Source organism: Oryctolagus cuniculus, chromosome 4, assembly GCF_051225735.1.
Source record: "Oryctolagus cuniculus isolate XC-2025 breed Fujian yellow rabbit chromosome 4, ASM5122573v1, whole genome shotgun sequence".
Lineage (NCBI taxonomy): Eukaryota > Metazoa > Chordata > Mammalia > Lagomorpha > Leporidae > Oryctolagus > Oryctolagus cuniculus.
This window is the reverse complement of record NC_142870.1, coordinates 93,824,129-93,851,908: the sequence shown is the minus strand read 5'-3', so window position 1 is coordinate 93,851,908 and position 27,780 is coordinate 93,824,129. Positions and strand designations below refer to the sequence as shown.

Sequence of the window (27,780 nt, the reverse complement as noted above, 5' to 3'; positions counted from 1 at the left end):
GCCACTTTCCCTGCCCCGGCCATCACCAGATCCCAGGTTCAGTGCACAGTGACAGGTCTGCAGGTACATGAGCTGCCCTTGTTCTCTCACTCCCCTGGAGCCCGTGGAGCCCGCAGGAATGGGAGGGGTGGAGAAGCGGGGACAGGAGGAGGGCTTGCTTCACATCAAGACAGGCTCAGCCAAGGGCTACACAGGAGCTGACTCCAGCCTCTCTGGACCCAGAACGGGTCCAGAACACAACTCGTTTCCAGGAAAGAAGAATAAAAGGAAAGTGTTTGCCTGCCTTTGGACAAAGACGGAGAGGCTGGCACCACTTCTGTTTCTCTCTCTGGAGCGACTTCAAACATGGAGTCAGCAAGAATGCCAGCCATGCGGGTAATGACGCTGGAGTCTGCACCCTGCCGCAGGTGGCCTGAGGCCCGAGGCCCTAGCCTGTCTCCAGCACAGTCCCAAGCGCCCATGCAGAACACAGGCAAGAGGGCCAACTGCACCCCATCCGGTCTCCTCCACCCCCCTAGGGCTGGAGGAAGCCCCTGGAGCCAGAGCTCCCCGCCCCTCCCACCAGACCCTGGCCACACAGAGCCGACCTCAGGCGCAAAGACTGAAAAACAGAATGTTTTAATAAATACACGACTCTCCAGCAATGACTCTGCTCAGCTCAGGGGCAGCAGGAGTGGAGTGGGGGAGAAGGGGGTGACCCTTGGTGCTGAGTGAGGATAAATTAAACTCCCGATAAGCCAGTGACATTATGTACAAAAGGAAAGGGGTTGGGCTTCAGGGCACAGGCCAGGGTGGGCAGGCCAGCAGTCGGGGTGGAGACGGCCTGGGCCTGGCCTGGCTGCTCGCCCCCCGTGGAGGTGGTGCCCAGAGGTAGTGGGGTGGGCAGAAGAGGCAGGTCGGAGGAGCCAAAGGCACTGGGTTTCCGCAAAGGAGAACGCGGGGTCCACGGCGCTGCCCCTTCCCCCAGCTCAAGCCCAGTCCTCTTGGTCATGCAGCTTCCGGCCATTCCCTAGGAGCCTTCGGCTGCTTTCTCAAGTTCCGGAACAGTCCTGGTCTCTGGGGCTGCTGGAGACAGAGGGAACGAATGTGGGAGGAAGAGAGAGGGAACAGGCGGGCATGCAGGGCAGAGCAGGGCACCTCTGCTCTGAGGCCAAGACAGGTCACAGTTTTCTAAGCTGTGTGACCTCAGTCTTGCTTAATTCTTCTGAGCTTCAGAAATCTCATTTTAAAGAAAAGGAACTAGGGCTGGCACTGTGGCGTAGCAGGTTAGGCTGCTGCCGTCTGCTGTGCCAGCATCCCATATGGGCATGCCGGTTCCAATCCAGCTCCTGGCTAATGTGCATGGGAATGCAGCAGGAGAGGACCCCAGCACTTGGGCCCCTGCACCCATGGGAGACCCGGATGAAGCTCCTGGCTCCTGGCTTCAGCCTAGCCCAGCCCCGGCCATTGAAGCCATTTGGGGAGTGCACCAGCAGATGGAAGACCTCTCTGTCTCTCCTTCTCTGTAACATTGCCTTTCAAATAAATAAATAAATATTTTTTAAAAAGAAAAGAAAAGGAAAGGAAAGAAAAGGAAAGAAAAGAAAAGAAAAAGAACTAAATATCAACTCCACAAGGTGCTGACAGAGTGGGCTGGAGTGGCATTTGGGAAGCAGATTGCACTGCTCCTGGGGCTCCCTCACCCCACCCCCAAATCCCTCACTTACACCCCCGGGGTGTGCAGTGGGAGCAGCACCGACTCTCCTTCCCAGAGCCACAGGCCAGCGGCAGTGAACAGTCGTCCCGCTCGCAGTGGGGCACCCCTGCCTGGGGTGGGGCAGAGCAGACACTGAGGGTGGCCTTCAGCCTCTGCAGGGAAGCTTGCCTAGAAAGGTCTTCTGACTCCAGGCCAGGCCCCGGGGCCCGTGTCACACAGACCCTCTCCCCACTCACCCCGCATCTGCAGGTGATACAGCTCATCTCTCCAAAGGGGGGCACCGATGGGTGCCAGCTCTGGCTCTCTGGGAACCACTGCCCTGCAAAACGGCAGCCCCGGGGCCCGTCGGCCTGCATGGGGTCCCCCAACTGGGTGCGGGCCCCTGATCCCACTGTTGAGAAGGAAACAGAAAGGGGTCAGCCCGAGAGACCAACCAGGTTTTCTTTCTCTGAGTCCCCAGCACCTAGCAGTGTCTGGCACCGAGCAGGGGATACACATGGATGGACGGAGGAAAGGTGGATGGGTGGATGGGTGGGTGGGCGGGTGGATGGATGGATGGACAGACAGATGGATAGGGCAGGCTCTAGAACCCCACATTCTTTGCACTGCATGGAGAGCCCTGGCTCCAGGCTAGGCACAAAGCAGCACTCAACACAGGCTGAACTGGCTGGGAAGCCCCCTCCCTCCACCCTCAGCCAGGACAAGGCCCGCCCCAACTCCAAAGGTCGGGCCTCCTTGCTCCCCTCTCACCTGGACACTGTTTACAGCAGTCTGTGGGGTTGGCGCGAACAGGCTGGGCACAGGCCAGCCGGGGACACTGCACCTTCTCACAGTGCACCTCTCCAGTGCCCCCCTGTAGGGATCCGTGGAGTGAGGGGTGTCAGGAGGGAGGGCAGCTCAGAGCCTCCTGCTTCTCTCCTCTCCTTTCCCCACCTCAGGTGCCCCAGAGGCCTGGCCCGGCTTTGCCCATCTCAGCTCAGTCCCCACTGTAACCCCGCCTGGCAGGTGCCACCGCACCTGCTCTGGGGAGGAATGGAAGATGCCTGGGGTCACGTGGGGCTGCTCTGCTGGCAGAGCAGGACTCACACCCAGCACCCCTGTTTCCCTGGCCCAACAGGAAGCCAACTCTCAGAGCCTAGGGGACTTTGCCCATATTTTTTCCAGGCCAAGCATGGGCTCCCCTCTCCTGGCAGCCCCCTCCCCATCTCTGCAGAGCCGGCTGGGTTATGGCACCAGAAAAGCTTGGGCGGCCATACCTTGCAGGTGCAGACAGCACACTTAATTAAGCCAAAGGGGGGCACGACGGGGTGCCACCGGGTACCCGCTGCCCGCCAGCTCCGGTCACCATCAAAATAGCAGCCTGGAGGGTTGGGAGGGGGACAGTGCCCAGATGCCATTAGTCCTGAGCTCATCAGCTGGGTCCACAAACAAGACCTGAGCCTCAGGCACCCACGCCAGCCTAACCCCAGGGCCTACCCTACCCATGGATCAGTAACACTGATGAGGCTTGCAGGTGTCAGCCCCACCCCTTAACTGTCCCCGTCCTGCTCCAATCCAGTGGCTCCTCTGGCTCCTCCCACTCCTGCACGCACCCTTCCAGCTCACCCTCTCCCGGGTCCCGGCTCCTAGGCAGCCCTGGCAGCTCTCTGACATCTTGTTTCTCTGTGGAGCCACAGAAATGGTGAAGGCAGAGAGTGACCCCACCGGTCCAGTCCTCCCTCGAAGGCCCATCCCCCACCAGGCTGATGCCTCTACTACCCTCTCCTTTCCTGCAGGAAACTCACCCGGGCACACGGGGCAGCACTGGTCCAGCACCTGTACCGGCTGGGAGCAGCTGGGTGGTGGGCACACTACAGGGTCACAGATCACTGTCCGTCTCTGCACAGAGAGGCAGGGGCTTGAGGGGGTACCTTGCCCTAGACACTGGGACCCAGTTTACCTTGTAGGGCCTCCTACCTGGCAGGTGCAGAGGGAGCAGAGCGGGTCATAGTTGGGCGCCCAGCGTGCCCCATGAGGACGCTGCTGCCCCTCGAAGAAGCACATGTTGGGGTCTCGGGGCCGCACAGGACCACCAGGTTTGGCGGGTGCTGGGACCTCAGGACCAGACACAGGGGGTGGTGCTGGCAATGCAGCTGCCACTGCCGCTGCATCCGGAGCCCCAGGTGTCTGCACACCCTCGGCCCCAGCTGCGGCCAGACGCAGGCCGCCCACCTCGCAGTGATTGGCGATGTGTACCTGGGAGGAGAGGCCTACTGAGGTAGCGCAGGGCCCCCGCCCCTTGAGTCTCCACCAGTGGCAGCCAGACAGCCCCCAGGCCATACCCCTGCCCCCAAAACCCCATGGTGCCCTGGGAGGGTGTATTTAGCCACAGAGATCTATCCAGCCACCAGGGACAGGGCTGTGGGCTGCAGTCCGCCCATGGACCTTCTCTGGCATGGTCCTTCCCACAGCCAGGGAGGCTGATACCCCCACCCCCAGGGTTTAGAGGCAGCAAGCCACCGCTGCCAGGACCCAGCCACATGCCAGCCACATGTCATCCCCACAGAACTCCTACCTGCCCCCGAAGCTCCCCTCGGGGACTCCCCTTGGTGGAGATCAACAGGGAGGCAGTGCCCTGAGCCAGGTGCCGCAGCAGCTCAGGCTCCAGGTCCTTTACCACACCCTGGGCCTGCAGAGGGAGGGATGGAACAAGATACGGAAGGGCCCGCCTCCTGTTCCCCTACGACCACCACCATTAGCAAGTGAAGAAACAGCCCAGGGAGATTAAATAAGCTCTCCCTAGGGTGGCCAAGCCCCTCCAGACTGAGTGGGGCTCTGAGGTCCAAGTCCAGAGCAACGCCTCCCACAGAATAGCACATAGTACCCAAGGAAGCCGCAGGAGGAGGGCATAGAAAGGAGAGTGGATAAGCAGAGGCAGAGGCAGGTCCATACCCAGGTCTGTCTGATTGCTGAGCCCATGCCAGCTCCGCAATCCCAGGCTGCCCCGCTCTCTGCTTCCCCCACCACAGGCCCTTCAAGCTCAAAATCAGAAATTTTCCAAGCCTCATGCTACCATCACGTCCTCACCTCTGGGCCGTAGAATCCCTTCAGCAGCCGCCGGGGTCCTGGCATCCCAGGAGGCCCGAGGAGGTGGGCAGTGACGGTGCCCTGCTCTGAGCCACCAAGCCCAGCCAGCAGCACTTCATAGTGCAGGTGACAGTGGGCATCCAGGGAGAGCCAGGCATGCCCAGCTGCCTGGCTCTGCACAGGGGGCAACACCAGGGCTCCTGCCAGGGGCACAGGCAGTGCTGGGTCCAGACAGAGAAGTGACAGATGAGAAGGCGGCCCAGAGAAGCCCCTCGGTCCCAGCACACCCCATCTCCCCCAACACAGACTCCACGAGCTGGAAGGCGCCGTCCACAGGCCCAGGGCCTGGGAATCAGCAAGTCTAGACTCTGCACCAGGCAACAAGCAGTCTGCCGGAGTCCCCACCTTCTCCAGAGGCCAAGCCGGAGCTCAGGCACAAAGAAACACGCACCAGGTCTGACCTCTGCCACCATCTCTCACATGCTTGAGTCACAGGTCAGAGGACGTCAAAGAGCAGGCAGACCCCCGGGGCACTCACTCTCATGGCGGGCGCTGTGTCCACTGTAGGGCAAGGTAGCCACGTGCCCCCGCAGCTCGCCGTCCGGGAAGTCCTTGGTGCCCACGTTCAGGAACAGCTCGTTCTGCAGCAGCATGTGCGCCCCTCGGGCACCCAGCCCAGGGCAGACACCCGCAGTCTGGGAGGTTGGGGGATGGGGAAGGATGAGGCCCCTCAGCTTTTCCATCAGCCCAAGGTTCTGCAGCCTTCGCTACACCCATGCACGCTTTCACACCCCAGGAATGCGGGACCAGAACCTCGCAGGCCCGCCTTCCAGTGCCTCCTAGCTATGTAACAGCCTTGAAGAGTTTCAGCTCTCTGAGCCTTCCCTCCCTCAGCTATGAAACGGGTACTGTGAAGGCCAGAAACATAGGAAAGGCCACCAGGACAGCAGCTGGCACGTGGAAGGACCCAAGCGGAAGCAGCCAGTGCCCTCGCACTCAGCATGACCTGGGCGACTGCACTACTCTCCTGTCTACTTTCTCCCACTTGAGGGTGAGCTCACTGAGGACAGGGCCACATCTGATTTTCCATGCACTCCAGCCCCTAGTCTAGAGCTCACTAAAAATGTGTCAGATGAACAAATGAATCAGGGAGAGAAGCCCTGAGCGAGTGAAGGAGACTGAACATCCCTGCTCATGCAACCTAGCCTCCCCCAGCCCACACTGGCATCCCTGCACATGGGCCCTGGGGCCCTCACCATATGTCCCCCTGTGCGGAGCACAGCCATGTGGCACAGCACAGTGCGCTGGTTCCTTCGCTGAGGCTTGGTCTCCAGTGTCATGGCCACCACCTCACTGCTTGTACCTACAACCTGCACCTGATGGGCAGGGTTGGAGGAAGGCAAATTAAGTAGAGTGACGCTGAAAGCCCGGGACCTGAACCATCGCAGGTCCAGGCCCTTCCCTGCTACCCTCCTCTCCCCCTACAGCCCCTCTTACCTGATAGATCAGAGAGCCATTTCCTAGCAGTGTGAGGCTGGCTGAGCCAGCAGCCCCAGTCTGGACAGGAGTCAGGGCATCAGCTCCACAAAGGACACTTTGCAGGACTGCAAGACAGGTTGTGGCAGGGCTGCTGCACCGTCACTCATAGCCCTGGCCCCCAGGATCTTTCCCACATCCATCCTGGTCCCTTCCCTGGCACGTCTGCGGGTGCTAGCCCCACCCTGCCTCACCATCGCAGCTCTGCCTGGCAGCAATGTGCCCACTGATGCGCAGCTCCGGCCCAGCTGTCCTCGCCAGAGCCATCTGCAGCTCTCCCTGCACTAGCCAGTCCATCTCCTGTGCTGTCAGGTCGGGCAGCACCTCGGCGAAGCCCGGCTCCTGGGGACAGAGCAGGGCGCGGTGGGCACCAGCAAGAAGCCAGAGCTGGCAGCAGCCGAGGCACAACCTCACATACCTGGGCTGAGCCATTGGCCTGGAGCTCTCGCAGCAGCTGCCCCTGGTGTAGAATCTGGAGCCTCAAGGGAACCCGGGACGGCCCTGCAACAGTCGCACGTGTGGCCCTTCCTCTGGGAAAGGTGCTCCCCTCCTCTGCTCCCTCTCTCCTCCCCAGCCCGCTTACCCCCATTCCTGGGGTCCAGCAGCCCCCTGAAGAGCAGCAAAAAATGCAAGGAGTCTTCTGTGTCGCTGAGCGTCAGCAGAGTGACTCCCCCTACACCCGGCTGCTGGGGGCCCTCCAAAGTCAGGATGGCGCTGAAGGTCTCTGCGGGAGCGAGGGCCATGAGAGGCCACCAGAAAATCCTCCCCTCGGCCCACCCACCTTGGGACTCAGACTTGCACACCCAGGGGCCATTGGCTCCCCTTACCTGCAGCCAGGGCCCGGTGCCGGATCAGAGGCCCCCAGACCTCCCCTGAAGGGTGAGTGGGTGTCACGAGTGCCACATGCAACTGTTCTGCCCTGAGGAGCCGCAGAGACAACCGAGGCACTGCCCGCCACACCCCACAGACCTGGAGCATCGAGACAAGAGGCCCTGCGCTCAGGACGCACACAGGCCAGCCCCAAGGCCCCGGCCTGGAGAGGAAGGTCTGTGGAGAGGAGCCCCCAGAGCCCCCCTAAGAAGCTTAGGAAGGGGCCCAGGAACCTGATGCTGGGGTTCAGGTCCTGGCTCTACCACTCCCTAACTGCGTGACCTTGAACAAATCCCTCGTCTATAAAATGGGCATCTTTCTCGCTCTGGGCTCTCGCGGAGACCAGAGGAGGCAGCAGGGCACGCGCTCTCAGCACAGCACCTAGACCAGGCAAGCACTCATGAGTGGTATCATCTCACCAGGCCGTCCTGAGTGGGGGCTGCGGGGTGTTCAAACAGGACGCTGCCAGTGGGGTCAGAGAAGCGCACCCTGGTGGGCCGGTCCAGTCTGGAGAGGAGAGGGCAGGTGAGCCGGGTGGCCCAGCCCCCCCACCTCCTGTTCTCCTTCATCTCCTCCTCCCCACCCCCTCCCCTCACCGCCGGTAGGAGATGGAGAAACGCAGGCTGGAGCGCAGCAGTGAGACCCGGGCACGTGCCACCGCCTGCGACCTCGTCCCTGTCAGCAGCGCCACAAAGTCTGCACCGGGAGGAAAGATGGACTGAGCACTGTCAGCTGCCGCTGGCGATACGGCCTCCTCACGACCCTACCCCGGGCCCCGCCTACCAGTGTGGCCTTCACCGCGCGCCCGATCCTCCGAGCCCGGTTCCCCGCGGTCGCTGTAACTGCGGTGTTCGGGGTCCCGCGGATACTCAAAGGACAGGCCCGGTGGCTGCCGCTCAGCACCGCTGCGTTCTGTGCCAGGGTTAAGGGACACCGCCTTCAGCGCGCGCTGGGCGAGCTGCCCCGAAACAAGTGGCCCAGGACCTGGGATCGCTGCCGCCTGCGGAGCAGGCCTTACCCTGGGGGCAGGTCTGGCAGCAGTGTCCCGGTAGCTGCCTCGGCTGCCCGCAGGCCAGGGCTGGGCACTCGGGCTTGATGTTCTTGCAGCTTACTCTGCCAGGGCCCCTGGCACGGCGAGCCCACTGAGGCTGCTCGGGGAGAAAACGGGACAAGCAAGTCAGTTCTCGATGACCAAGGGGAGCGAGCCGGCGCAGCGCGGCAAGGACGGCGCGCACTTCCAGGCTGCGTGGCCCTACGCAAGTTACCTAACCTCTCTGGGCCTTGCCTTCCCCATCTGGGAAAAGAACTGGATCCCTCTAGCAGAGTTTTAAGTTAAGTGACAGGGGAGACGCGGCCGGCGCAGAGCCGCGCGCATGGCGGGTGATCAATGAGTCAACACCTGAGACCCGCAGGGCGGGCGGCCAGGACAACACCCCCAAACGCTCGGGTGTGCGGACCAGCTCCGAATCCACGCCGCCGGCTCGGGAGCCCAGCGCTTCCCAACCCGTGAGGGCCCGGGCCGCGGCCGCCGCGTCCACTCACCGCCTCGCAGGCGCACAGCACGCAGCGCATCACCCCGAAGGGCTCCCCCAGGTCCGGGTGCCACGTCTCGTCCAAGGCATAGACCTTCCCGCCGAACGAGCAGCCTGCAGGGACGGGCTTGGCTGGCGGCCGCTGCCCAGCTCGTGCCGGGTGCCCGCCCCGGGCGCTGCCCGCCGGGCCCCGGGGGGCCCCTGGCACCGCGCGCCCCGCAGCCCCCGCCCGCCCCTCCGGGCCGCCCGCCGTGCGAGCCACCTGCGCCCCGCCGGCCCCTCCGGGCGGGCGCGGACTTGCCCGGAGCCGACTCCCCGCCCGCGTCTACCCCCCCACCTCCGGGCGCCCACCTACCTGCCGCTCCCCGAACGGGCAGCGGCTCCTTCTCGGGACGGATGGGCAGCGCGGGGGGCTCGGGGCCGGCGCCGCGGGCCGGCTGGGGGCCGAGCAGCAGCAGCCCGAGGAGCAGCAGCGGGGCCGGCGGGGCCGGGAGGCTCGGCATGACGCGAACGGGACAGCTGGGGAGGCGGGAGGGAGGAGGGCGCGGGCGCGGGAGGAGGGAGGAGGGCCGGGCCGGGGGCGGTGCGGCGGGAGGGGGCCGGGGCCAGGGCCGGGGCAGTGCGGCGAGGGGCTCGTCGGGCGGCCGCGGAGTCGGCGCCGGGCCGGGAGGGGCGGGCGGAGCGGCCGGGAAGAGCGCGGCCGGGCGGGCGCTGACCCGGGCCGTATGTGGCTTCGAGTGCCCCGGGCGCCGGCTCCGGCCCGTTTTATGCCCCGCGCCCGACGCCCCGGCCGGGGGCCTCCTCCTCAGCAAACGGGGCGGCGGCGGCGGCTCGGCGAGGGGCCGGGCTGAGCCCGGGGGGTCCGGCCCAGCGGCAGCGGCCCGGATCGCGAGTGGGGGAGGGGAGGGAGGGGCTGGGACCGGGCAGGGGAGGAGGGAGGGGCTGGAGGGGAAGGGGGAGCGGAGGGGGGAGGGGGAGGGGAAGGACCTGGGGGCGCCTAGAGGGGGAGGAGAGGCGGGCCTGCAGCCCCCCGCTGCTGGCGGCCACAGGATGGCCGGACCCCGAGGTGTCCATGTCAGGCCCAGGTCGGGAGTCTCCGGCTAGGCAGGGGCGGGTGCTGGGCCTGAGGCCCCGAGGGTCCCAGGGTGAGGACCCTGCTCCTACCCAAGGATGAAGACTTTCCTTTCAGGATGACAAGGAGCGGGAGAGGTCCATCCGCGGATGTCCCCTGGAGCCCGGCCCACAGCACCACCCTCTCTCTCACTGCCCCCAGGTGTCTTCTCATTGCAGTGCTCCCAAGACAGGCAGGGTGCTCCTTCTGTCCAGTGACAGCGTCTCCCAGGTGGACCCGGCCATCATCTCTTGCCCTCTCCTGCGGGCCCCTCTGCCTCTCCAGCCTACTCCCCAAACGCCCTTTCCTGGTAGTGGCTGCCCCCCCATGCCCTCCCACCCCCACACACCCACCATCCCCGCAGCCGTCCCAGCACCCTCCTTCCTAATCTCAGGAGGAATCTCTTCTGGCTGAACTAGAGAATTCCGGGATCTAGGCCATGCTCCCTCGCAGGCAGCCCCATCCTGGGGAGGAAGACAGGAGAAAGCCTGGGGAGGAACCTGTGCGGGCAGGGGGTGTGCCGGGAACAAGGTCAGGCCAGGAGGCCCCTGAGGACAGGGGCTATGGGGAGACCAGGACTGAGGGGAAAGCAAAGGAACAGAGCCATGGCCAAAGGCAGAGGGGCCAGCAGGGAGGTATTTGCAGGGGAGGCCCAGCAGCTGTCTTTCTAAGACAGGGACACATGGGCCTGGTTATTCCTCTTGTCACATGTGGAATGACAGGAGATGGAAGAGGGAGAAAGGCAGGGCACGGGCACCAAGATAAGTGGACCTGAGCCGGGCTCAACCCAGCACCCGCTACTCGTGTTCCCATCCCCTCAGCTGGCCAAAGCCCTCTGCCAGAAAATGACCCATAAGAGGACCCCTGTAGCACAGGCCATACCCAGATCCCCACCTGGAAAGGGAGAGTGACAAGACGGGACTCCCTAGGGGGTTATAGGAAAGTGGGAAGGCAAGAGCCGATTGGATTTCAGCAGCAGGTGTGGTGTGCAGGGAAAAGAAATGTAGATAGCCAGGACTGAAAACCCACCAGTCTGAAGCAAGACCTCTGTGCCGCTTCCTCCAGGACACAGGTGTCCTGCCAGATCCTCCTCCCCCCACCCCCCCAACAACAACAACAACAACAACAAAAACCCTCTGCTCCTTTCCCACCTCTGCCCGTTGTCAGGTCCCAGACTTCCCATCTCCTAGGAGAAGACAGAGTCCCCTATCCAAATCCTCCTGTGGTGTGTGTGGGTGGAGGAGCTGGGCTCCACTAGTGGACCATGGTCCAGGCAGGGGCTCCGGGTCCAGCGCGGCTGGGAGGAGAAGGCGTCACTTCCGGGGGCCTTTGCCAGTGTCCAGTGGCTCCCTGCTCTCTGATTGGGCAGAAGTGGCCAGAGCAGGCGTGTGACCCCACTGCCGTGGAGAGGCTGTGCCCCAACGCCACAAGTCTTCCTACCCATCGGCTCCCCAGAGCACTGCCTGCTGTGCACCTGGGTCCTTGAGCCCTTCTCCACCTGGTGAGTGACAAGCAGGGTTTGGGGTTAGGTGAGCGTAGGAAGGACAGGAAAGAGGAACTGGGCTTGCAGCTGGGGGAGGGGCAGGCAAACTGGAACCTACAGGCACTGACCTTTGTCGAGAAGAGTGGAGCCTTCCCAGAATGGGAGGAGCAGGACAGAGCAGGGGTAGGGGGTGGGGTACTGGGTTCCGAGGGACTAATCACAGACATAGTAGAACACAGCACAGTCCTGGCTGACCCTAGAGAACAGGGACCTGGGCCTGGGGAGAATGTAAGACAGGAAGTGCATTTAGGGCCTGGGGAGCATGGTACCAAGATGGACAGAGCCCCAGTCTCCCTTCCTTCCTGGCATTCCTTACTGGCTTAAAGTTTTGAATCCTGGAGCCAGGGAAGCTGACTCGGGCCAGCCAGGGCACAAGAAGAGAGGAATGGGAGGAGGGCTGGTGCATGTTGACAGACCTACAGGAAATCCCAATATTGAATCAGGTGCTGGCCTCTTTGCACAACTTGTGAAAGGAGGAGGAAGCCTTGTGGGGGGTCCTATAGAGAAACCAGAAAGGGTCTGCAGAGGGGGCAGGGAGGCAGGTGCAGGCTATGGGACAGATATGTTGGCAGGTGTGTAAGGTGACGATGGAAGGTGGACCTAGCCTTGCTCAGCGGATGCCCGTTCCCGGGCTGCTTGCCCCAGGAAGGAAGTCCCCAGGACTGTTAGCCCATCTCTGGGCCACAGATAACAGGGTGTTTCAGAACCTGGTGTGCAGAGACACTCCAGGAGTCCTACGTGTGGGGATCACTGGGGGAAAGAATGAGAGGTGAATTTCTCCCACACCACCTCCTAATTCCTGACCTCTAGCAGTCCCAGTTACATTTTCACCTAGTTCCCCTCCTCAACTCCACTGCACAAAGCTGAAGCTTCAGTCACGCCTGTCCATGTTTTTGAGTCCCCTTCCTGGCCCTTCAGCCTGCTGGCCACTCTCTTCTCCAGGCTGGCACCACAGGACTTCCAGGCTCTCTCCCTGCCCCACATTTTCTCCCACCTAACAACCCAGGTTTCTCAGAACTTGAGGTCGATGAAGAGGTGGCGTGTGTGTGTGTGTGTGTGTGTGTGTGTGTGTGTGTACATCCCGTCCTGCTGTTCTCAGCTAGGGGAGAGGCAAACTCACTGAGGAGCTGACAAAGGGGAGGCCACAGCAAACGTGGGAGCCATCAGAGTTAGCAATCTAGGCTCCAGTTCTGGGCAGTTCAGTGCTACCTGCCCAGCACCTGTTCCCCGCCCTGCCTGGCAGACTTCCCCCTGGAAACTTGATTGAATTATCATGGTTCCTGCCACTTTCAGCATAGATTCCAGACCCTCTCTGCTGGCCTACCTGTGCCCCGCCCCACTCAGCCCCCAAGTGCGAGAGCTCCAGCCGGCTCCATGGCCCCAGGAAGGACTCAGGGGAGAGGCCCCACTCAGGGAGCCACTCCAGCCAGACCCGCTGGCCAGAATGGTGCTGACTGGTAAGAGCCCACGTCGGGGGCTGGAGTCGGGTCGGAGCATGGCCAGGGGTGGGGGAGTGGACAGAGAGCAGACATATTGCAGAGGGGGTGGGATGAGGGACTGAGGAAGCCTGGGGTCCTTGGAGGAAGTAGCAGGTGGCCTGCATTTCAGGTCTGGGTCCTAAGTGGGAATTCCTGAGCCACCACCCGACAATGATTTCTTCCTTATCCACCCCTTTCAATCTCACCTCTCCTCATCTAAGAGTTGCTCCTCGTGGTCATGCTTCTGCTAACTGCAAGACTAACTCTGTCCAGCCCAGCTCCTCCTGCCTGTGACCCCCGACTCCTAAATAAACTGCTTCGTGACGCCCATGTCCTCCACGGCAGACTGGTGAGAACTCCCAAGCACTAGCCCCTCTATCCACTTCACCGGTAAGATTGCTCCCTCCCGTGGCTCCCTCTCACTCCCTTACCTGGCTCCACTTCCAGTATTGTCTTTGGTAAGATCATCGCTCCCTGCTGAGGATCCTGATTTGCCACAGAGACCTCTTGTAAAAATTCTAGTCTGGACTTATGATTCATGGAAGACTATTGAGATCATCTGGTCATTGGGTCACCGTACCCCCCATCTCAGCTCCCCTCTCCCCCCACCAATCTTTCTCAACAGAGCCAGTGCCCAGACGTTAACCCTTTATCCACACCTGTCCTGCTGCCTGCTGTAGACTTTAGCTTGGGAGAATGGAAGACCCAGACGGTAAGAATTAAGGCATCCCTCACTTTGGCTTCCTTAAGTCCTATCCACCCCTGCTCCTTCCTAGAGTCTTCAAAATTCTTGAGCTCCCTAACAATATCTCATCTTCAGCTTGGGCACCCTAATCCCATCTACATTCATTCAGCTATGATGATAGTCCATGGACAAGATGATGGCTTACAAGCCCAGCGTTCAATAGATTCAAAGCTGAACACCATGAAAAGCCAACAGAAATCTCTCATGGCTTTTGATCCATTCCCAATCAGTTTTCTTAGGTTGGCATCAAGAAATAAGAGTGATCTGTCATTCAAAATTAATACAAGGCTGAAAAATACCACTAAAATAATAACAACAACAACAAAAAGGAATCAAAATTTGAATGGCTAAAAGGAAAAACAAGCTAAATGGACTGACATTTTGCCTAACAGAAGACGTCCACGCTCCCCACTGGACTGCCTGGCTTCAATGCCCTCGTCTGCCTCCCGACTCGGCTTCCTGCCAGTGCAGGCCCTGGGAGGCAGCAGTGATGTTCAGATGGTTAGGGAGACCTGGGCTGAGTTCCCAGCTCCCAGCTTCTGCCCCAGCCCACCCCCAGCCACTGACGACATTTGGCATTTGAGGAGCAAACCAGGTGATGGGAGCTGTCTCCAAGTATTTGGCTCTGCTTCTCAAATAAGTTTCTTTAAAAATAAAAATTGGGGCCGGTGCTGTGGTGCAGCAGGTTAAAGCCCCAGACTGCAACACCGGCATCCCATATGGGCACCGGTTCGAGTCCCAGCTGCTCGACTTCCGATCCAGCTCTGCTATGGCCTGGGAAAGCAGAAGATGGCCAAGTTCTTGGGCCCCTGCACCCATGTGGGAGACCCGAAAGAAGCTCCTGGCTCCTGGCTTTGGATCAGCTCAGCTCTGGCCATTGAGGTCATTTGGGGAGTGAACCAGCATAATGGAAGACCTCTCTCTCTAGCTCTACTTCTCTCTGTAACTCTGTCTTTAAAATAAATACAATAATTCCTTTAAAAATTTAAAAATTACCTTCTTTTTTAATTATATTTTGAAAGGCAGAATTAGAGAGGAGAGAGAGGAGAGAGAGAGAGAGAGAATCTTCCATCTGCTGGTTAACAGCCAGGGTTGGGCCAGGCTGAAGCCAGGAGCAAGGAGCTTCTTCCAAGTCTCCCATGTGGGTACAGGGGCCCAAGGACCTGGACCATCTGCTGGTGTTTTCCCAGGTGCATTATCAGGGAGCTGGATTGGAAATGGAGCAGTCAGGACTCAAATCGGTGCCCATATGGGATGCCAGGATCACAGGCAGAGGCTTAACCTGTTATGCCACAATGCTGGCCCAGCATGTCACAGTAATAACGCAGCTGTTTTAAAAGCTAGCAGTGCTAGAAGCCAGCACTTGACACAGTGTTTAAGCTGCCTCTGAGGCGCTGCATCCCATATCAGATGTCTGCATTCAGATGTCCTTGGTCCTGTCTCCTCTTGCAATTCCACCTTCCTGCTTATGTACACCTTAGGAGGCAGCAGGTGATGGCTCAAGTACTTGGGTCCCTGCCACCCACATGGGAAACCCAGGTCAAATTCCTGACTCCTCCATGCAGCCTGGCCCAACCCTGGCTGTTATGACCAGCTGGGGAGCAATCCAATGGATGTAGGCTCTCTGTCTGTCTCTGTCTCTGCCTTCCAAATAAACAAGTAAAATTTTAAAATATGATTTTAAAAAATAGAAGCTAGCAATTCTAGATTGCTGTAGATTTTTATGTTTATTCTTTAAGAATTTATTTATTTGAAAGGCAGAGTTACACAGAAAGAGAGAGAGAGACATAGATCTTCCATCTGCTGGTTTACTCCCCAAAAACGCTGTAATTGCCAGGGCTGGGCCAGGCCCAAGTCACAAGCCAGCAGCTTCATCCAGGTCTCCTATGTGGGTGCCAGGAGCCTAAGCACTCAGGCCATTCTCTGCTGTTTTCCCAGGGGCACTAGCAGGGAATTGGATTGGAAGGGGGGCAGCTGGGACATGTTGATGCCAATGTCACAGGCAGCAGCTTAACACCAGCTCCTGATGTAGATTTTGTTAATATCCATATGGTGGACATATTCCTAGAGAGCCCTGTCCTAAGTGATTGCACTTATAAGTACTGGCCAAAGTACTAGATGTCCCCCTCAAGACACATGCTAATTTATTAAGAGGAGCCACATTGAGTCAACCTAAATGCCCATCAACTGAAGACTGGATAAAAAAATTATGGGATAGGTACTCTATGGAATACTACATAGCAGTTTTAAAAAATGAAATCCGGCCATTTTCAACAAAACTATTGAATCTGGAAAACATCATACTTAGTGAAATCAGCCAGTCCCAAAGGGACAAATACCATAGAAATTGACACTTTGAGAAGCAATGACTTGAACAGCCGTTGTCTTGACTGTCAAGGAAGTTTGTTTTTTTCTCAATGGAGAATGGGACTGGGAAGGGAGAGGGGGAAGGAGGTGAGGTGGGAATGGGTGTGGAGAGCAGGTATGATGGCAAGAATCACTATATACTTATGAAATTTGTACTCATTGTACTTATGAAATTTGTACTCATTAAATAGACAATTTCTTTGGGGGAAAAAAAAAGAGGAACCACATTAAACTAATGTGTGTACAGAAGGGAACAACTTAGATAGAGATTGGAGAAATGTTAGGAGTAGTTAAAAAAAAAAATCAAAAACCTGTCTGATTAGCTTGGAGAAAAGTGGTAGTCTCATGGGCCAGCAGGAAGTGCTTCGGCCTGGGACTCAGGACACCTCTGAGTCGGAGCCCTTGTGGGTAAGTCAGCTCTTCCACCCTCGCGGTGCCTAGAATCCACCTTGCCTCAGCTCTTCCCAGGCAGCTGGGCCAGAGAAGAAGGCAGTGCCTATGGATCCCTGGGGTCCCAGCTCTGCCATTCGTTAGTAAGCCCCTTCCCTTTGTTCTGAGGATCACTACCATAGAGTCTCATCTCCACCTTTATGTGACAAATCCCATGATCCTACAATTTTATAGCAGGTAGATTCGCAGCACCAGAACCAAGAGGTAAAGGCTGTCATAGGGCAGACTTCAGCTAAGTAACAGAGAACTTTTTTCAGTACATTGGAAGTGTAAGACGAGACCGGGTTAGCGGACACTGGAGTTACTGAAGCAGAGGCTGATGACCAATTGTCGGGAGACTGAGGAATTCCTGCGCTGGGTGGGACCTTGGTCCTGTCCGGTTCTCAGCTCCTATGATTCATCCTGCTGGCTACTCCTACAGGCTCCCCGCCCACTGTTAGAATGCCCTTTGAAGCAGTCCACGTTTCTCTATCTGTCGCTTTCCCAGGAGCAGACCAAGGCCCAGGACATTCTGGGAGCAGCGACCCTTCTGCTGGAGGCAGTGATGGCAGCTCGGCGACAGCTGGAACCCACCTGCCTCTCCTCCCTGCTGGGACAGCTTTCGGGGCAGGTCCGCCTCCTCCTTGGGGCCCTGCAGGGCCTACTTGGAACCCAGGTAAGTCCACAGTCGAAGAACCCATAGACACTGTCCTTTGACTCGGTTCGCGTAGAGGACCTGAGGGGAAGCAGGGCACTCCAGAGACCTTGAGGGTAGAAGAGTTGATCCACCAAGGAGCGTTCCCTCCCAGACAGGACGCCGGGGTGCTGCTCCCCTCCTTCCCGTGTAGACGAGGGAGACCTGAGGGCTGGCCCTGGCCTCTGGCCTCAGGCCCATCTTCTGCCCTCAGCTTCCTCCACAGAGCAGGACCACAGCACACAAGGATCCCAGTGCCATCTTCATGAGCTTCCAGCAGCTGCTCCGAGGAAAGGTGCGCTTCCTGCTGCTCGTAGCAGGGCCCACGCTGTGTGTCAGGCGGGCCCCACCCACTGCCGCTGTCCCAGGCAGCACCCCTCTATTCCTCACACCAAACAAGCTCCCAAACAGGACTTCCGGATCGCTGGAGACCAGCTCCAGGGTCACAGCCAGAACTACTGGCGCTGGACTTCTGAACAGGCTGCGGGGACTCAGGGCCAAGATTCCTGGTCTGCTAAACCAAACCCTGGACCGAGTCCCTGGACACCCGAACAGGACACACGGACCCCTGGGTGGAACTCACGGACTCTCTCCTGGGCCCTCAGCCAGCACCCTGGGAGCCTCGGTCATTCCCCCAGAGACTTCGGACGCAGGTTCCTTGCCACCCAGCTTCCAGCTGGGATTCTCTCCTTCCCCAACCCATCCTCCTCCTCCATGGTACACACTCTTCTCTCCTGCCCCAGCCTCACCCAGCCACCTGGTCCAGCTCCAGCCCCTGCGTCCTGACCATCCGGCTACCACAGCCAACCCTGGCAGTCCTGTGCCGGCTGCAGCCCACCCTCAGAATCTGGTGCCGGGAGGGTGAGGTGCTCAGCTGGTGACACAGCCCATTCCCTCCCCAGGAGAGAGGCCGGGCCGCATGCCCGCTTTTGCCTGAAACCCAAAGCCCTGGTAACGAGGGACACACGGCGCAAACCATTTTTCACTGTATGTTATAAAATTTCAGAAGCTCCTATTTTTTTAAGCTATCAACAATATTCATCAGAGCAGCCAGTACCTTTGGTCTGTTTTCTGCACACGTTTGCGCCTCACCAAAGCTCTATGTGCTTTTCCACACGGCAGTTCTGGAAAGGCCTGAACTGGCTCGGCCTTTGGACAGAGGTGCAGACTGACCCTATGTCAGAAGAAAGAGAAAGGTATTTCCTTGGCTTCAAGACGAAGGCCCTCTGGTGCCCCCTCCCCTTCATTAGCATCCTCAGGAGATTGTTTAAGCCTCTGTTCTGGAGATCCTTACTCTTCAGGGACCAAAAGGCTGTCCCCATGCAGCAGACAAAACCGAGCGTGTAAAGAGCACCCAAAAGCTACCTAGAAGGCAAGGAGAGAGGCTGCTCTCATACACGCACTCACAGGAAGCCCGGGGAGCCTCACACCCCAGGTAGGCAGTGCTGTAGACAGTTCCTTAAAGAGGAGCCTTGGATGTGACAGCTGAGCAAACAGCTACAGCTTCAGCAACTCAGCGGGAGGCTTCGCCAGGCCTGGGCTCCTGCCTCCCTCCTGTGGAGGTCAGGGGGAAATGCAGGAAGTGGCAGGAGTCAAGCTCCTAGCCGCTCACACAGCAGGAGGGACAAGTGCAAGTACAAGCTCATTTCCCAATTCCCGCCAGTACTTCTAGGAGGCAGCCCTGTGTGACCACTGTAAACTCCGAGGGGAGGCTACAAAGGCCTCTGGGGCTGTGCGAGTGAGTGCTGCCCTGGTGCTCAGCAGGACGAGGCTTATGTTGCACAAAGACTCCACTGCAAACATCAACCTGCTACCTGCACAGGCCATGAAAACTGGTGGCGCCTCTTTCCCTCCCCCCCACAAAGGAAAGGAGGGGAGGCTCCTCTGTAGAGAGAGAAGGCAGGGAGCCAGAGTTCCAAACCCTGCTTCAAATAACCCCAGCATCACCAAAGGTATTAAAACTGGATGGAGAGCCAATGTGCCAGGAACCTCGAGTCCATCACCTCTTATATGCTCCCACAACTCTGTACGGCGGGTATTATCACCTCTGTTTTGCAGATGAGAAAACTGAGGCTCAGAGAAGCTAGGTGAATTCCCAGTGGTCCCACAGCCTGTGAGCAGGGAAAGAAGAATCAGCCTGGTCTGACTCACTCTGCACGCCACTCTCCCCAGTGCGGTGCTGTCCAAGGCATCACTCAGTACTTCCACGTACTGCGGAGGACTTCCCAGTCCTTAGGGAGTAAATACATCAACAGTTGAGAGCTTCTGAGTACAAAGCCGAAGCTCTTGGAGGGGGTGACCACTTTAGACATCTCCAGGTGTCCCCCTCACCCCTCAGGGACAGAACGGTTACCATGGAGAAGGAATCAACAAATGCACAAAGTTCAAACATGTTGTCCAAATCTCCGACCGTGTCGGTTTCTGCAGGGGAGAGAATTAGTTCATCTGTGCCACAAATTCCAGGATACAGTCAAGGGAATGGTAAGTGAAAACTGAAATTTACTGAGACACTGAAGTAGGCTAAATGTGGCACATGACAAAGCCAGCATCCAGGACAAGTCATGCCAAAGGGACAAAAGAATTCTGTTTTCAGCACAAATGAGATAAGGCTGGGGAAGAAGCAAGTGCAGCAAGTTCCGGGTATCTGATCTGATACTGGCATCTGACTGAAGGAATGTCAGAAGGCGAACGCCAGATTTTCCAGTGCAAACTAATCTAATCTGCCTCTACTCAGACTCTCACCCATCCCCAAATCACTGTTTGACTGATTCTGTCCCCTTTCCCTGTCTCACACACACACACACACACACACACACACACACACACAAATCACAACAGAATACCTGTCCTTCTTCAACTTCACACAAGTTCCCTCTTCCCCCAAGGGTAGCCAGGACACTCTATGATAGCCTCCAAACCACTACTGGCAATTCAGTTTTCCCACTCTGACCTAAAGCCATCCTTCTCCAATCCCCCACAAAAACCTGACTTCATGGAAAGGCTCTAGAATTCCATGGAGACACACCCCGACCCCCAATGCATCTCCTATTCCCCACCCACCGCAAGGTAAAAGCAGCACCCCTTGTCCGCCTCCCTGCTGAGGCCATCCATTTTCAACCCATTTCCCTAAATACTATTGCTAACACCTCATGTAAAGACCTGAAAATGATGGGGAAGGAACTGTCCTAGGCGTCCCAGCAGGGGACAAACCCAGGTGACAAAACCAGGAGATCAAGAGACCACTGCTGCATACACAGACGATCTTTCTGGATTGTTACCCTGAATTTCCAGGGCAAAAACCAAATCCCATGTCCTTTCTAGGGGGCCTCTAATGACAAAGTGAAGAGCCAGCTCATGTGCTGGAGTCCTTGTAGTCAGCACTATTTCCTTAACTCTTTCTTCTCCCACTTGTAAGTTAGTGACTGAGGTCCAGCTACCACACTGTCCTGGGCAGCAGCACAGGACAGCCAACGTCCTCAGTACTGCTGCTCTGTCCACCCCACTGGCCCGTGAGCCGCTCCCTGCTTGGCGTCACTGCTGAGAATCACTAGCACTTACCCTCCTCCCAGCTCACGCTAGAACAGAGCAGGGAGCCAGCGCCTCCACCTGCTGCCATATCCGAGTCCTCTCTTCCTACTCTCATCACAGTAGCTGTGCCCATGCCTGTGTCTGAAAGCCCCAACCCAAAGCTTCCATAAAAATGACCAACACTTCCAAGCTACGCAGTGACTCAGCCACACCAAGGTGAGCTGACTTCCCAGGAGACTAGCAGTGATGGAAGGAAACGAGCAGGCCATCTTGCCAACTGGAACCTCTAGGCCAAGTAGATGGTATCATCCAGGCCTGGGGTACTCCTCTCAGGAGCCAAAGCACGACAGCCTCCCCCCAAGACAGAAAACCACACTGGAAGACAGATGTTGGAACCAGTCAGCCCGAAGACTGAGAAAACCCTGAACCCAGACGCCAAAAGCTAGCTGGTGAAAATTTCAAAACTTCTGGGACCCCGTACTGACAAAGCTTGCTCACCTGATGTGAGGCAGAAACAATACACACTGACACACTTGAAAGCATGATTTTAAAGTCAGTGGAAATTTTGTTTTAAACAAAGGGGAGGGGAGATTGTGAAAAAGTAGTTTAATTAAAAAATATACACAAAGCAACTTCTGATTCATGTTACACTGTCCCCCTGGGTCCTTCACAGGCAAGGCTGTTTCTCAGTGAGTCCAGACCAGCTAAAGATGCACCCAGAGTAGACAGAGCCAGCCCTTCCCAAACGGGCGGACAGCAGCCACTGCTGCGCAGGCTTGCACGCTGTCCACACCGTCCACGACCTCAGGAGTGAGCAGCAAGTCTGGCTTCCCGCGAGGTTCAGAAGGCCAGCTTCTTCATCAGCAGATACACTCTGGAATCCACTTCAAATCCATGCAGGTTGTTGGCATCCCCCTGCAGCCTCATGAGAAGGCCCCCATAGGACACATAGGCAGAGCTGAAACAGAAGGTCCCAGGCCCGTGAGGCTGAGGTCTGGAGCAGCCAGCACTCAGCAGCTCTCCAGCCCCGCCTAGGAAAGAGAAGAGGCAGCCTTTTCTGTTTTGTCATTAGGAGCCAAAGTTCAGGCACGGCTGGACGTCCACATGTGTGCAAGGCCACCTTCTCTGTATTAGTGAAGGAGGAAAACACCTACAAGCCCCAGACTAGGGGAATGGCGAAATGAATTAAGATAGACCCGTTTACTGGAACGTTATGTGGTTATTAAAATGTTTAGGAAAAGCTTTAAATGGACCTGGGGGAAACAACTCTTACAAAACATTAAGCAAAAAAAAACAGAACACTGAAATATACAAAATGATCTTAAAGGAAAAAAAAGTAGACTTTTTTTTAAACTAGAATATCCAAAAATGTTTACATGAAAGATTCTCTCTGGGTAGAGAATTATAGGTGACTTTTTCTCCTTCTTCATATTACATCTCTGCTTTTCAAATTTCTTACAAAGAGCACATATTGTTTTAATAAGATTTTAAAGAAAAGAAAAAATACTTGAGCAGGGAAACCCAAGAACCAGGGATTGGGTTACAGAGCAGCAAAACACACATACACACACAAGTAAACAAAAACAAAAAGGCTGCCTGCTTAATCACTTAATGCTGCGTTGGGTTCGGGGAAAAGCAACTCTCCTTTACACTTCTTCACACAGCCAATTTCTCCTGTGGCCCCCTGGGCCTTGAGGTCCCAAGAGAGGACAAGGAGAGCAGCCCTGTTGCAGACCAGGTCCCACTTAGGTCTGAAGTGCTTGCGGGGAGGGGCCCATCACAGGAAGCAGGAGTGTGGCCAAATTCTCAGATCAGAGAGGGGGGAAAGGACTTACAGGCGTGTTGCTGCTTCTGTAGATGTTTCGTCTCCCTCGATCCTGTATACCTTCCCATACATTACATACTCAAACTGGTCAGCCCTGGGGAATGAGAGTGGCCAAGTTATTAAGAGTAACTTACTGTCTGTAAGAATAACTTACAAAGCTATTCTTAATAGTAACAACAGAGGCCAGCATTGTGGCACAGCAGGTTAAACTGCTGCTGGCAATGCTGGCATCCCCATATGAGTGCTGGTTCTAGTCCTGGCTGCTCCACTTCCAATCCAGCTCCCTGCTAATGCACCTGGGAACTTGGGCCCCTGACCACCCACATAGAAGACCTGAATGCAGTTCCAGGCTTCTGGCTTCAGCCTGACTCAGCCTTGGCTGTTGCCAAGGGGAAAGTAAACCAGCAGATGGAAGAACCCTTTCTCTCCCTCTCTCTCTGTAACCCTCTGCCTTTTAAATAAGTACATTAATAATGATAATAAAATCTTGGGGCCAGCATTGTGGTTAAGCAGCAGGTTAAGCCAACCTCACAGTCTGAATCCCAGCTGCTTTACTTCCAATCCAGCTTCCTATTAATGCACCCAAGAAAGCAGTGGACGATGGCTCAAATGGCTGGGCCCCTGCCACCAATGTGGGAATCCCAGATGGAGTTCTAGGCTCCTGGCTTCAGCCTCGCCCAGCCCTGGCCACTGTAGTCATTTGGGGAGTGAATCAGTGGATGGAAGATAGCTCTTTCTCCGTCTCTCTCCCTCTCTTTCTGTAACTTTGCCTTTCAAATAAGTGAATATTTTTTTAAAACAAACATTATAACAGACCCCTTAAGAATGGTAACAAGGGGTCCCAGTGCTATGGCACAGTGGGTAAAGCCTCCACCTGCAATGCCGGCAACCCATATGGGTACCAGTTCGAGTCCTGGCTGCTCCACTTCCGATCCAGCTCTCTGCTGTGGCCTGGGAAAGCAGTAGAAGATGGACTAAGTCCTTGGCCCCTGCACCTGCAAGGGAGACCCAGAGGAAGCTCCTGGCTCCTGGCTTCAGATCAGCCCAGCTCCGGCCATTAGAGCCATCTGGGGAGTGAACCAGCGGATGGAAGACCTCTCTCTCTGCCTCTCTGTAACTGTGCTTTTAAATAAATAAATAAATAAATCTTAAAAAAAATAAAAAAGACTGGTAACAGGAAGCAAACACCAGCACTGCAGTAACAGGCACCTTACAGACAAACTGCCCAGTCTTCACAGCAACCCGTGAGGGATGCATGCCCAGCTTCATTTTATCGCTGAAGAAACAGACGCTGAAACAGGTTAGAGCTGTTCCACAAACAATCGGTGGGGCTGAAACGTGAACTCAGTGCGGCTCTCAAGCCTTCCATCACAGCAACCTTCCTCCCAAGTCACAGGGGCCACAGACTCAGGAGTCACTTCCTCAGCCTACAAAAAACTGTTACTCACAGGCCGTAATCGTCACATTCTTGACAAATATTCACTTGTTTGAATTCTCGTTTTTTCATTTTAATTTATCTATTTATGTGAAAGGCAGAGCAACAGAGACAGAGATCATCTATCCACCGGTCTCTCCTCAAATGGCCGTAACAGCCAAGTCTGCCAGGCCAAACTAGGAGCCTGGAACTCCATCCAAGTCTCCTACACCAGTGGCAGGGGCCCAAGTACTTGGATCATCCTCCTGCTGCCTTCCCAGGTACATTAGCAGGAAGCTGGATCAGAAACAGAGCAATCAGGGCTGAACACTCTGATACGGGCAGCTTAACCTGCTACACCACAATGCCAGCTCCATCAGTTGTTTGAATTCTAAAGTGCAGTAATTTATTTAAGATTGCTCCAATTCTGCCGATAATCACTTATTCCAAGAATTAAACAGTCTTTCTCTACCACTGATCTCAGTCCTCAGCGTGTATTCCAGGCCTCCCATCCCCACTCCTTACCGGGAAGGCCTGTCATCTGTAGGGTTGTATTCCCCATCATCCAGGGTCCCGTCTTCATACAAGGTACTAGCTATGACCAACCGGAACTTGTCACCTGAAAACAGCAGCAATATCTGGGCGTAAAGAATAGCTGAAACGGCAAGAAGCCTCTGTTGATTCTCTGGGTTCAATACTTACCCAGGTCCACAGGGTAAATCTGAATGTTTACATCTAAGATGAGGTCCATCTTGAAAGATTCGCTCTCACAGTGCAGTCGAGACACTGGGGAGAAGCAGAGAGACGGACGATGTAATTACCAGGGCAAAGGCAGATCTGACAGATCCCAGTTTGGGAATTACAGGCAATCGACTATTTAATGTAACCTGATCTACATCCACTGGCCTCTTATGTGCTCTCACAGAAGTGCAGGCACAGGGCATATTGGGTAAAGCCGCCACCTGCAGCACTGGCATCCCAAATGAGTGCTGGTTCGAGTCCCTGCTGCTCTACTTCTGATCCAGCTCTCTGCTATGGCCTGGGAAGGCAGAAGATGGTCCAAGTCCTTGGGCCCCTGCACCCATGTGGGAGACCTGGAAGAAGCTCCTGGCTTCGGATCAGCCCAGCCCATGCCATTGCAACCATTTGGGGGAATGAATCAGCAGATGGAAGACCTCTCTTTCACTCTGCCTCTGCCTCTCTGTAACTCTGCCTTTCAAACAAATAAGTAAATCTTAAAAAAAAAAAAAAAAAAAAAAAAAAAAAAGTGCAGGCACTGCAGTGCAGTGGGCAGAGCTGCTGTGTACGAGGTGGGCATTCTGTATCAGAGCACCAGTTGGAAGAGGCTGCTTTGCTTCTGATCCAGCTCCCAGATCACTTTGGCTTCACCCAGCCCCAGGCACTGAGGCCACCTGGGGAGTGAAGCAGTGGATGGAAGACCTCTTTCACTGTCTCTCCCTATCTCTGTCTTTCAAATAAATAAAACAAACCTTAAAAAAAAAAAGAGAGAGAGAGAGAGAAATGCAGGCTCGCTCAGAACCAGATATGCATGGAGGACAAAAACCATGGCAGGGGCCAGCGATTGTGGATTAGTGGGCAAAGCCCCACCTGCAGTGCTGGCATCCCATATGGGTGCCGGTTCAAGTCCCAGCTGCTCCACTTCCAATCCCTGCTAATGCACCCGGGAAAGCAGAAGAGGATGGCCCAGGTCCTTGGGCCCCTGCACCCACGTGGGAGACCTGGAAGAAGCTACAGGAGCCTGGCTTCAGATCAGTGCAGCTCCGGCCATTGTGGCCATCTGGGCAGTGAACCAACGGATTAAAGACCCCTCTCTCTCTCTGTAATTCTGCCTTTCATATAAATAAATAAGTCTTTAAAAATTAATAATTGGGGCTGGCACTATGGCGCAGTGGGTTGACGCCCTGACCTAAGGCGCTGGCATCCCATATGGGTGCCAGTTCATATCCTGGCTGCTCCACTTCCAACCCAACTCTCTGCTGTGGCCTGGGAAAGCAGTAGAAGATGGACTAAGTCCTTGGGCCCCTGCACCGTGTGGGAGACCTGGAAGAAGCTCCTGGCTCCTGGCTTCAGATCAGCACAGCTCCAGCCGTTGTGGCCATCTGGGGAGTGAACCAAAGGATGGAAGACCTTTCTCTGTCTCTACCTCTCTCTCTTTCAAATAAACAAAATTAATCTTTAAAAAATAATAATAATTTTTTAAAAAAGCATGGCAAATGAATGGAATCCTGCCCCCAAATCAAAATATTCTAGCAGCAAAAGACAGAGTTCTAGGCACTACCTGGGTGATTTAGAACCTGGGTCTGGGCAAGGGACTTCTTCAACCAAAGGTGTCCTCTCCCATGCTAAGGGGATTATCTCACTGAATAACTGAGACTTGAAAAACACCTCGGGCGCCAGGCCTGCACCGCGCAGTTAACTCAGAGGGTCTGACATCAGCTGGAGACTCGACTCCACACAAGAATTCGGGCTCATAAGTCAGACTGACCACGGTGCAGCCTTGGGTGGCAAACTTACCCTCCAGGAGGAGAGGAAGGCATCACCTACCTCCTGGGAACTCTCGAGAGCACTAAATAAGGCAAAATGTGTGTAAGTGAGAGGCGACTGCAGAGACGTCCAGGAGCCTGCCACCACCATGGCACTGGGCACCGCGTGTGTGCAGCCAGGGAGAGCTCGGCGTCTCGGCTTTCTCATCCATAAAAGGTTTCCTGGGAGAGGCCCCTACATCAGGACCTGCCGCAAGGGCAGGCCACGTGAGCCGGAGCCCAGGGGTGTGTCCCGAGGAAGTTAGTTTCTTCGGCCAAACCCCACACACCTTACCTACCTCGGTCAAACTTCTTGCCTTCCGGGTCAATGTCTTTCACATCGAAAATGTCCTCAAACAGGATGCCCGCCATCGTGAGGGGGCCACGAGAGCAGCGGAAACGCGAGGAGCGAGACCACAACTACGAGTTAGCCCACTCTCGCGTGGAAAAAGAAGACACTAGAGCAAAAGGCGCCTGAACGCTGGCGGCAGAGCAGCAGGAAAGCGCATGCGCACCAGCTTGCAGTACGGCAGCCACTTCCGCCGCCTCCACCTCGGGGATTCTCAACTTCCGCCCCGATAGATTGCTGGCGAGGGAACACGCATTGAGGGCGTGTCTCCGAGCCAGGTGACTCCGCCCTGGGCGGGAACGCCCCAAGCACCACCTCTGGCGGAGGTGGCTCGGGTTATCGCGCTCCGCTGGGGCTCCGCTTCGCCCTCTCCAGAGTCCGGGCCCTGAAGCCTGGAATGCTTGGAGACTTAACCCAGGCCGAGACCTTGATCTTTGCCCCAGAGAAGCCGGGCCCTAGCCCTACCCTGCCGGTCCTCGTGTCCCCCGAGGGCATAGTCCGCGCCGGGGACGGGTGCAACAAAACTCCGCCCCCAGAGCGCTAGCCCAGCAGGACGTAATGCCTAGTCCCTCAACTGGCACCGAGGGCCCCCAGGTCGGCGGGGGCTGGCTCGGCCCTGCTGGACGTCACCTGAGCCGGGGCCGTCCAGGATATCACTCCGGGGGAAAGGAAAGCTGGCACTGCCCTCCTCTGGCGCTGCACCCTCCCCCCACCACTGCCCTCTTCCCCTGGGCCCTGCTCGCTCCTTCCGCCTGCCACGAATCCCCTCACACTGCCCTACCCGTTAGCAGTGCCCCCTCAGCGTGTGCCGCGTGTTCCCCCAGCACTGCCCTCCTCTTGGATCACTTTCCTGTCTCTTCCTCCCGGGTGCTGGCCCCCTTCTCCCACAACCTCCCTTCCTTGGCCTCCTGCCGCCCTCCTGCACGCCGCGTCTGCGCTCGCTATCTCGAACGCTGCCCGTGCACCCCGTGCTCACCCCACCCTCTGTTCTCTCCTTCCCCGGACCCTGATAGAGAAAGCCAAACCCCAGCAGGCCGTTTCCCCAAGGCGGCGA

At 56.8% G+C, this 27,780-nt stretch overlaps 3 protein-coding genes across 9 annotated transcripts; 1 reads left to right on the top strand and 2 right to left on the bottom strand.

Annotated features, from left to right (window-relative positions):
* Nucleotides 1–599: 599 nt before the first annotated feature.
* On the bottom strand, nt 600–9,348 carry CHRD (chordin). Of its 4 annotated transcripts, none has more exons than XM_051818844.3 (23): nt 9,056–9,345; nt 8,711–8,814; nt 8,187–8,316; nt 7,952–8,080; nt 7,765–7,864; nt 7,588–7,675; nt 7,126–7,267; nt 6,882–7,022; nt 6,717–6,799; nt 6,493–6,640; nt 6,260–6,366; nt 6,019–6,138; nt 5,301–5,457; nt 4,763–4,983; nt 4,251–4,364; nt 3,653–3,931; nt 3,481–3,574; nt 3,302–3,358; nt 2,953–3,056; nt 2,447–2,549; nt 1,933–2,087; nt 1,707–1,806; nt 600–1,065 (listed from the first exon to the last, which is right to left on the bottom strand). In XM_051818844.3, the coding sequence occupies exons 1-23, from the start codon at nt 9,201–9,203 to the stop codon at nt 1,010–1,012; spliced, it is 2,880 nt and encodes a 959-aa protein (XP_051674804.3). In that variant the 5' UTR covers nt 9,204–9,345; the 3' UTR covers nt 600–1,009. The 4 variants fall into 4 exon arrangements, 2 of the variants coding, with proteins under 2 accessions (XP_051674804.3, XP_051674805.3); XM_051818845.3 differs by having other exon boundaries at nt 600–1,062; XR_016233201.1 differs by lacking the exon at nt 4,763–4,983 and having other exon boundaries at nt 600–1,062; nt 9,056–9,348.
* Nucleotides 9,349–11,152: 1,804 nt separating this feature from the next.
* THPO (thrombopoietin) lies at nt 11,153–21,227 on the top strand. Of its 4 annotated transcripts, XM_051818854.3 has the most exons (7): nt 11,180–11,312; nt 12,648–12,811; nt 13,054–13,181; nt 13,458–13,544; nt 16,882–17,049; nt 17,282–17,362; nt 17,479–18,123. In XM_051818854.3, exons 2-7 carry the CDS (start codon nt 12,799–12,801, stop codon nt 17,851–17,853), a joined length of 852 nt encoding a protein of 283 aa, XP_051674814.1. In that variant the 5' UTR covers nt 11,180–11,312; nt 12,648–12,798; the 3' UTR covers nt 17,854–18,123. The 4 variants fall into 4 exon arrangements, with proteins under 4 accessions (XP_017202442.1, XP_051674814.1, XP_008264814.1 ...); XM_017346953.4 differs by having other exon boundaries at nt 11,153–11,312; nt 17,282–21,227; XM_008266592.5 differs by having other exon boundaries at nt 17,294–18,123.
* On the bottom strand, nt 21,187–26,882 carry POLR2H (RNA polymerase II, I and III subunit H). The gene is made up of 5 exons (XM_002716474.6): nt 26,677–26,882; nt 24,537–24,620; nt 24,360–24,453; nt 22,431–22,514; nt 21,187–21,553 (listed from the first exon to the last, which is right to left on the bottom strand). Exons 1-5 carry the CDS (start codon nt 26,747–26,749, stop codon nt 21,436–21,438), a joined length of 453 nt encoding a protein of 150 aa, XP_002716520.1. The 5' UTR covers nt 26,750–26,882; the 3' UTR covers nt 21,187–21,435.
* Nucleotides 26,883–27,780: the final 898 nt, after the last annotated feature.